Here is a 9,717-nt window from a genome sequence, read left to right on the forward strand (position 1 = left end):
GCTGCTGGCCCACATGGGCCCACATGGGCCCACATGGGCCCACATGGGTCAGGAACTGTTGGTTCTAAAGCTACTTACTACTCAAACCCCCACTACTGTACGAAGGTGTCACAATAGCCGATCTATAAGCTCACATTGCATTACGATGTGAGATTGGAGATCGGCTGTTTTCCCCTAACCCTAGCCCAACATTGGGATGCCAGCTGAATATCCCATGAAAATATTAAAGGTATATTCAGTGATTTCACTTAATTCAAATATCACTTATTTTTTTGTTTTGTTGTGATAATCCTCCCTACTATAGAGTGTGCTGGCCATATAAGGAGTTCCTCCCTGTCCCCAGTTAACCCCTGGGGGTCAAAAAACCTTAGGTTTCGTTTTTGACTCTATCCTGATTGGATGGACCTAAGGTTTTTTGAGTGAAATCACTGAATATACCTTTAAGAGCTTGTGACTAAATTATATCTAATTGAATCCATTGGGACACAGCTTATTTTTGAACGGTTTTAAACATGCAAGGTTTCCACTCAACAGCCATGATATAGTAAACGATTGATTATGTAACGATTGGAATCTACTAGACGTACAGTATAGGTGTATATATCATGCATTGAGTCACAGATGAGGTGTTGAGTCTCAGTGCAGATCTCATTGACCTCTTGACCTCCTTCCTGTCGCCTCCAGTCTGACCTGACCTTTGTGGGCTGCGTTGGAATGCTGGACCCTCCCAGGAAAGAGGTGCTCTCTGCCGTGCGCATGTGTCGACAGGCCGGCATCCGCGTCATCATGATCACAGGTAGGGGGAGCATGCGCAGTGGCGTGCACAGATAGACACTAAGGGGTGCTAGAGCACCCCCTGCCCTTTTTGGCAATGTGCTCTTAAAAAAAAAAGAAGAAGAAAAAAGGTTTATTTTTTTTCTTAATTTGTAGTGTGTGGACCATGCGGTGACATTGATCAAATCTTGATAAAAAACGCTTCTACTATATTATTTAGGCCCCCACAATCTAAAGCTATGTTTCTATGTCAGTGCACTGGTTCTTCGATAAATAAATAAAATAGCAGACCTACAAGCTCGTAGCGCGCCACTCGGTGGCGCGCTATGAGCTTGTAGATCTGCTATTTTTCAATAGCTAAAATGTGCTGCACAAGGTGCCCTTTTTTCACTTGAGCACCTGCCCCTCTAAATGTCTGTGCACGCCACTGAACATGCGAGCAAACACCAACATTCAAGATGGTCAGTCTCGCGTCCAAGAATACACGAGATTAAAGTTATTTTGGTTTTAGTTCCTCATTATACATTATAGCAGCAATGACGACAAAGAAATAATAAAGACATACCGTAGCAACAGCAGTAAGCAATATGTGTGCACTGTGGAGTATATCTGTCTCTAAATATCTGTAATTATACCTGTACATAATGTGTCCGTTAACACAGTGTGGGGGGGCTATGTGTGATTGTGTGAGTAGCTGCCTCTACACACAGGCAGTCAGAGCGGTACATTGGCATTTCCTAAGCCTGTTATTATGGTTCTTCCTGGTCTGTTCGTTCATACACATACATAAAGACAGCGAGGGTAATCACAGTACAGACTGTACAGACATACAGACAGCGAGGGTAATCACAGTACAGACACATACATACATACATACAGACAGTGAGGGTAATCACAGTACAGACACATACATACATACGGACAGTGAGGGTAATCATAGTACAGACACATACATACATACAGACAGCGAGGGTAATCACAGTACAGACACATACATACATACAGACAGTGAGGGTAATCACAGTACAGACACATACATACATACAGACAGTGAGGGTAATCACAGTACAGACACATACATACATACGGACAGTGAGGGTAATCATAGTACAGACACATACATACATACAGACAGTGAGGGTAATCACAGTACAGACACATACATACATACAGACAGTGAGGGTAATCATAGTACAGACACATACATACATACGGACAGTGAGGGTAATCACAGTACAGACACATACATACATACAGACAGCGAGGGTAATCACAGTACAGACACATACAGACATACAGACAGCGAGGGTAATCGCAGTACAGACTGTACAGACAGTACAGACTGGTCTGTTCGTTCATACACACACATACATACAGACAGCGAGGGTAATCACAGTACAGACTGTACAGACAGTACAGACTGGTCTGTTCGTTCATACACATACATACATACAGACAGCGAGGGTAATCACAGTACAGACTAGGCATTTGAATGCTCCTACAGAATGGGTTAATCTCCGTATTCTTACCGTGCAATACATGAAAACGTCCTTCCCTCTGCCAGGCGACAACAAAGGCACGGCCCTGTCCATCTGTCGGCGCGTGGGCATCATCACGGAGCAGGAGGATGAGGAGGCGGGCAGCGCCAGCTCCCCGTACGGCGGCGGGCTCACAGGCCGCGAGTTTGACGAGCTGGCCCCCCACCTGCAGCGGCAGGCGTGCCGCACGACGCGCTGCTTCGCCCGCGTCGAGCCGGCGCACAAGAGCCGCATCGTGGAGTACCTGCAGAGTCTGGATGAGATCACTGCAATGGTGAGATGACACCTTGTTTTAACGTGACGCGTTTTGGTCGCATTTTGAAGTCAATTAAAGGTAGGGTAAGTGATTTTCTTTTGTTTAAAATAGGGTTAAAACACTATATTGTGATAGTACTCATTGCTATAGAGTGTGTGTTCAGTCTCCATGTCTCTCCAGCTTTTTATGGAACAGAAAACAGGATAGAGATTAGAGAACGCCGTCAGGATACAGATTAAAGGGGAATTGTAAGTGATGACACAAAGAAATGAGCAGACAAAATTGGAACTGGAACACTCATTGGAAAAATGAAGCTGATAAATGGCTACTCTCCTGATTGTCACCTACCTGAACATGTACTTTTTGTTTATTGAAGAGCTGGAGAGACAGGGAGACCCCTGTTACTGATCAAACGCTCTATAGAAAAGATTACGATCAGAATATATATATATATATATATATATATATATATATATATATATATATATATATATATATATATATATATATACAAAACACTTTGTTTTAACCAAAAATATCACTTAACCTTCCTTTAACTTTGCTCTCCAGAATCTCTCAGAATTCCATGACTTTTCCTAAATATTCCATTCAAATGATTGGGTTTTTCCTTCCTTCCTTTCTTCCTTGGCCGGCTGGCAGACAGGTGACGGCGTGAACGACGCCCCTGCCCTGAAGAAGGCGGAGATCGGCATTGCCATGGGCAGCGGCACGGCCGTGGCCAAGTCGGCCTCTGAGATGATCCTGGCGGACGACAACTTCTCCACCATCGTGGCAGCGGTGGAGGAGGGCCGCGCCATCTACAACAACATGAAGCAGTTCATCAGATACCTCATCTCCTCCAACATAGGAGAGGTGGTCTGGTGAGGACACACTCTGTTAGAGAACATAGGAGAGGTGGTCTGGTGAGGACACACTCTGTTAGAGAACATAGGAGAGGTGGTCTGGTGAGGACACACTCTGTTAGAGAACATAGGAGAGGTGGTCTGGTGAGGACACACTCTGTTAGAGAACATAGGAGAGGTGGTCTCTGGTCTGGTGAGGACACACTCTGTTACAGAACATAGGAGAGGTGGTCTGGTGAGGACACACTCTGTTAGAGAACATAGGAGAGGTGGTCTGGTGAGGACACACTCTGTTAGAGAACATAGGAGAGGTGGTCTGGTGAGGACACACTCTGTTAGAGAACATAGGAGAGGTGGTCTCTGGTCTGGTGAGGACACACTGTTAGAGAACATAGGAGAGGTGGTCTCTGGTCTGGTGAGGACACGGCTAGGGACACAGGGTGAAGTTAGAGAATTCTGATGTGAGGCATTGTGACTGTGAGCTTGTACTGTACATTAGCTCTTTTTTCTTTTTTTCCCCCATGGCATATGTAGCTTCTATGAGGACTGGAAATAGAATATCAACTCTAATACACTTTGACTAATAGAAATTGCACCTAATGACATTGTAACATTTTGAAATAGGACTGCAACTATTTTCTTAGTGATTATTCTATCGATGACCTTTTCAAATAATCAAAAAGCTTTTTTCTTTGATCATTTATTTACGATAAAAATAATATATATATATATATATATATATATATATATATATATATATATGATTCTCCGCAGTTCAAGCTTGCAGATCTGCTACTTTTGATGCGAATCTGATCAACGGGCGTCAATTTACGAAAAATACACAACATTTTGTATGATAATAGAGATTTCTGCCCGACGCAGCGATATAATTGTCGCTATCTTTCTCTTGTCTTTCAGCATTTTCCTGACGGCGGCCCTGGGCATGCCCGAGGCGCTGATCCCCGTCCAGCTGCTGTGGGTCAACCTGGTCACCGACGGCTTCCCCGCCACCGCCCTGGGATTCAACCCCCCCGACCTGGACATCATGTCCCGCCCCCCTCGCAACCCCAAAGAACCCCTCATCTCTGCCTGGCTGTTCACTCGCTACCTCATCATTGGATGTGAGTGAATGTTTTAACTAAGGACCAGTCTACAATGTAAAATCCTCAGTTTTAATCCAACTCAGCCAGTGTACAAATGGAACCAAATTTGGTTCCATTTGTACGCTCTCTGAGTTACAGGCCTAAGGGGGTCCTTTTGGTTCGTAGCTATCATTCATTTGGGTTTTTGTGGACCCCCTGGAGCCCCCCCCCCCCCCCCCCCCAAGGACTCCTGGGGGTCCCTGGACCCCACATTGAGAGCCAGTAATCTACCTCAACATCACAACACAGCGGGAATCTCTTGAACTCCAGAAGTTAGATATAATACATTCTATCTGTATGTATGTCTACATAACATAATACATAATAATGTACATAATACATAATACATATGTGTCGATCAGTCAGTTAATAGATCCCTTCTCAGAATACGTTGCAATGGGAAAGAAGTCAGGGCACTCGCGTGTCCATCAAACTCTTGGCAGCAGTTTGCCTCTCAGTACGGAGGACGGAGGCGTAGCTTCTTTAAATATCTATACTCCTTGGTTTATTTGGGACTCTCAAACCAGTTGTCCTCAAAACCCTGCCCCAAATAGCTGTGATTAGCTGCGATGTGCTTGGCGACGCTCGCTGCTTTGGTCAAAATGAGCGCTCCTCAAAACAACAGATTTGGAGAATCGCTGACCCTTTCCTAGACAGCGCACACTCCCACCCCCTAGGTGCCACACTGTAAAAATATAACACACACGCACGCACACACACACACACACACACACACACACCACCGTTTTCTAGAGTAGACGACTCGCCCAATAGATGATGCAACTCTGCCTTCTCCTCTCCGTTTCTGTGATAACTGTCTGTCTGTCTCTTTCCACCTGTCTGTCTCTTTCTACCTGTCTGTCTCTCTAGGCTACGTGGGAGCAGCCACAGTAGGTGCGGCAGCATGGTGGTTCATGGCCGCCCACGATGGACCCAAAGTCTCCTACTATCAACTGGTAAACGCCTCGGTCACTAATTACTATCCATTATGAGTTAAAGTCTCCTACTATCAACTGGTAAACGCCTCGGTCACTAATTACTATCCATTATGAGTTAAAGTCTCCTACTATCAACTGGTAAACGCCTCTGTCACTAATTACTATCCATTATGAGTTAAAGTCTCCTACTATCAACTGGTAAACGCCTCGGTCACTAATTACTATCCATTATGAGTTAAAGTCTCCTACTATCAACTGGTAAACGGCGACGCCTCGGTCACTAATTACTATCCATTATGAGTTAAAGTCTCCTACTATCAACTGGTGATACTGGTACTGATATACTGGTATGAGTTAAAGTGTTAAAGTCTCCTACTATCAACTGGTAAACACCGATTTTGATCAGCTATTCTCAAAGCACTAACCCTTATGAGTCCATGTTGCACCGTATGCGTTTCTGAATTTGAGATGCTAATAGATAATGTCTCTGCATCATTACATTGCGATATGTTGACATGCCCTATTAACCCATTTAGGCCTGACGTCAAAATAAATAAAAAGTGTCCCGAAAGAATATATATTCAAAGATTTGTGCCATATTTTCACGATTTTTCAAAAATAGCAGACCTACAAGCTCGTAGCGCGCCACTCGGTGGCGCGCTATGAGCTTGTAGATCTGCTATTTTTAAATAGCTAAATAATGCTTAGTTAAAACACAAAACGGGTTAAGCTTTATATACTCTAGGTGGCATGACGAATAGCGAAGATTGCCGATCCATATAAGGTCACAACACGTCACGTCACATGACATTATTTTTGAGCTTGGGCTAATTATTGGTTGAAATGATTTCTATTGACAAAATGTGTTAAAGGTTTTATGACATTCATTTTCATTTATTTTTATTTTTATTTTTTATTTTAGGTTTTATGACCTCAATTACACCCAAAAAACCTGAACTTTGAACATTCAGTGGATTTTCTGTGGTCTGAAGTTTTCTTTGGGGTTTGGAAGCCTTTTGAGCTACAATGAAAACAGGCAACACAGTGAAAACAGTGACATCTGCTGGCAAATCCCATTGACATATATGGGATTTGCAGGAACTTACATCACAATCTGCCGGCAAATCAGAGCACCTGTTTGAGCCAGAAAACTCCAGATCACAGAAAATCTACTGAATGTTAAAAGTTCATGTTTTTTGGGTGCAATTGAGATTAGAAAACCTAAAAAAAACAAGAACAATTCTAAAACCTTTTTTTTTTATGTCACAATCCCTTTAATTGCATTCCTCCATGCTGTGTTGCCCCTGCAGTCCCACTACCTCCAGTGCAGCGAGGGCCACAATGAGTTTGCTGGAGTCCAGTGTTCCGTGTTCGAGTCCCCCTACCCCATGACCATGGCCCTGTCTGTCCTGGTAACCATAGAGATGTGCAACGCCCTCAACAGGTACACACTGCGCTTTGCATTTTATCCAATGGCTATGTTTTTATGAATGATTATTATAACTAGAATCATAAATGGTAAATGGTAAATGGTGCATTTATATAGCGCCTTTATCCAAGGCGCTTTACAGAGATTGTGCATTACATTCACCCATTCACACACACATTCATACACCGATGGCAGCAGAAACCATGCAAGGCACCAACTAGCACATCGGGAGCAATTAGGGGTTCAGTGTCTTGCTCAAGGACACTTCGAAAAGTGAAATATAACATATCATAATGGATATATACACGTCACCACACCGTTATTAAACCTTGTCTTGTTATTATGATACACAAGCTTTGTGAGGGATGATCAGAAGTATCAAGCAATGCCGGCTTTAAAGTAGTTTAATTATTTTTCCTCCCTATGTAAGCTTCCAAGCTATCTGTAGACTGAGCTGAGACAGTTGAAATTAGTTTAGATTACACTTTATTGTTCCAGAGGGATATTTGTTTTCACAGCCTGTTATGTTTAACGTGGAAAGACAAAGGAACAGTAACGTACAACACAACATACCGCTAAAGATGATACATAGTCTCTCCATAATACATACATAGTACTTCCTAACAAACGGCAAGACGTCAGCGAGGCAGGTTGTTTAATGCTGCAATGGCTGCGAGGACAACATTCCTGCTAAAGCAATCTCAAACGTCTATATCCCTGCGACTCCTTCCAGACAGCATTATTGTGAAGAGATTATTGAGGAGGTGAAAATGCAGATTTGCCATCTGCATTTCTTTCTTAAATGTTTGTTTTCTTGTTCGTCAGTCTTTCAGAGAACCAGTCCCTGTTGAAGATGCCTCCCTGGTCCAACCCCTGGCTAGTAGGGGCCATCTGTCTGTCTATGGCCCTGCACTTCCTCATTCTATATGTAGAACCAATGCCCGTAAGTCTAAAGCCTAGATGTATAACTGAAGGCATAACTGAATTATAAGCACAAGAAAAAGACATTGCAAGCATGTCTGTGTGCCTTTTGTATCTGTCATTCTATTAGAGTAAATATCTTGTAAAATATAGTTTCTGTCGGGCAGAAACCTTTTTATCTCCATAATGTATTTTTGTAAATGAATTCCCCATTACTGTGTAGTCACAGCGGGTACTTTATCAGTGTCTTACAAATGCAGAGAACCAGTATGCAAGCTTCAAAGTAACGCTTGAGTTTATTTTAGCAATTATTTTTGTCATTTTATATTTATGTTGGAAATGTTTTGCCCAATGTAAAGTATTAACCAGAGTTTGTGGCTAAATAATAACTACATTGGATCTGTTGGATCACACATTCTTTTTTATTTATTTTCCTGAAAAGTAACGATTTTGGACGTACAAGGTTCTTTCTGCCCAACATCGTGACAACACTGAAATGGTCGTTTGTCTATTGGTAACCGAGCGTCTCTGTGCTGCTGTCCAAAAAGGTGATCTTCCAGATCCGTCCACTGTCGTGGCCTCAGTGGGTGGTGGTGTTAAAGATGTCACTCCCTGTCATCTTCATGGATGAGGCTCTCAAGTTCCTGGCTCGCAACTACATCGAACCAGGAAACCAGCTGCTGCAGGTGAGCTACAGGGGAACACACATGCTCACTGCGTCACCCAGTCTCAGTCCAATCCAATCCACTCAACAGTCAAATTCGAAAATAGAGCAAAACGCATAATGCTGTTAGTCTGGATATGGCAGTCCTTTTTTCTGTTTGGTGTTTCATTTCTGTTTAGTTTTAGTTGGTTTTAGTCATTTCAGTTTTTGTCTTAGTCTTAGTTTTAGTCTTAGTTTGTTGTTTTCCTGGTATTATGAGGAATGCCATGAATTATAGAAGCTGAAAAAAGGTAGGATGGAAGAATGCATCAGTAATGAAACACAGTTGGTACATTATGTATTATGATAAATTCATTGGTTGCTATTCACTCACACACACACACACACACACACACACACACACACACACACACACACACACACACAATTTCAACCTTTGTACAAAACCAGTGTCGACTTAGCGGACAACATCCACTGTAAAAAAGCAACCATCTTCTGTTTGTTCTGCTTGTATCAAAATATCCCTTCTCTCTTTTGTTGTGAATTCACTTTTTAAATAACGATACTAGTTATGAAATAATATTGAAATAATCATTTTGTAGGATGAGGAGGAGATGCAGAATGCCGGCACGGGATTGGCGGGCGCCGTGAGGCGGGCGCTGGGAGGCGTGTCCTGGTCCTTCGTGCTGATCTCCGCACCGCTATTGGTCTGGATATACAGCCTGGACTCTGACATCACAAACATGTTCTGGGAGTGACCGCAGAGAGAAAGAGAGAGAGAGAGAAAAGGGGGGGGGGAGATGTTGGGGGGGAGGGGGGGGGGGATTAGCGTAATATAAATTTAAAATGTTGTGGGAGTAAAGGGAAAAAGGGAAGGGGGAGGTTGTATGTAGGGAGAGGAAAGCAGAGATGTGATGATCTCACCGATTAACCACTTTCACATTATAGGCAAAAACTAAAGTCACACAACACCATTGTACAATGAAGTATAAAAATAGGGCTTAAAATGTCAGCGATAGAAAGGGAGAGTTTGGGAGGGGGGGATGGGGGCATGATAGGGGTCCGGCATGAGTTTGGAGGGTCCGTCTTGTCACGGTAAAAGGCGAGGGCGGCGGCATCAGATCGGCAGGACAGGCGAGACGCTCAGCCAATCCGAGACAATCACACATTATAAACTAATAAATACTAACAA

General features: G+C 43.2%; 1 protein-coding gene across 1 annotated transcript in view; it reads left to right on the plus strand.

The window, feature by feature from the left end:
- The window catches only part of LOC310859290 (sarcoplasmic/endoplasmic reticulum calcium ATPase 2), a 43,185-nt gene extending 33,885 nt beyond the window's left edge, over window positions 1-9,300 (plus strand). Inside the window, exons 16-24 of the mRNA XM_083765730.1 lie at window positions 685-796; window positions 2,339-2,586; window positions 3,229-3,449; window positions 4,350-4,552; window positions 5,444-5,529; window positions 6,822-6,955; window positions 7,766-7,883; window positions 8,410-8,547; window positions 9,128-9,300. Of these exons, the coding sequence (XP_083621856.1) occupies window positions 685-796; window positions 2,339-2,586; window positions 3,229-3,449; window positions 4,350-4,552; window positions 5,444-5,529; window positions 6,822-6,955; window positions 7,766-7,883; window positions 8,410-8,547; window positions 9,128-9,283 (1,416 nt within the window). The 3' untranslated portion in view covers window positions 9,284-9,300. The remainder of the gene's footprint in view (window positions 1-684; window positions 797-2,338; window positions 2,587-3,228; window positions 3,450-4,349; window positions 4,553-5,443; window positions 5,530-6,821; window positions 6,956-7,765; window positions 7,884-8,409; window positions 8,548-9,127) is intronic.
- Window positions 9,301-9,717: the final 417 nt, after the last annotated feature.

Source organism: Protomyctophum parallelum, assembly GCF_964188405.1.
Source record: "Protomyctophum parallelum genome assembly, chromosome: 5".
Lineage (NCBI taxonomy): Eukaryota > Metazoa > Chordata > Actinopteri > Myctophiformes > Myctophidae > Protomyctophum > Protomyctophum parallelum.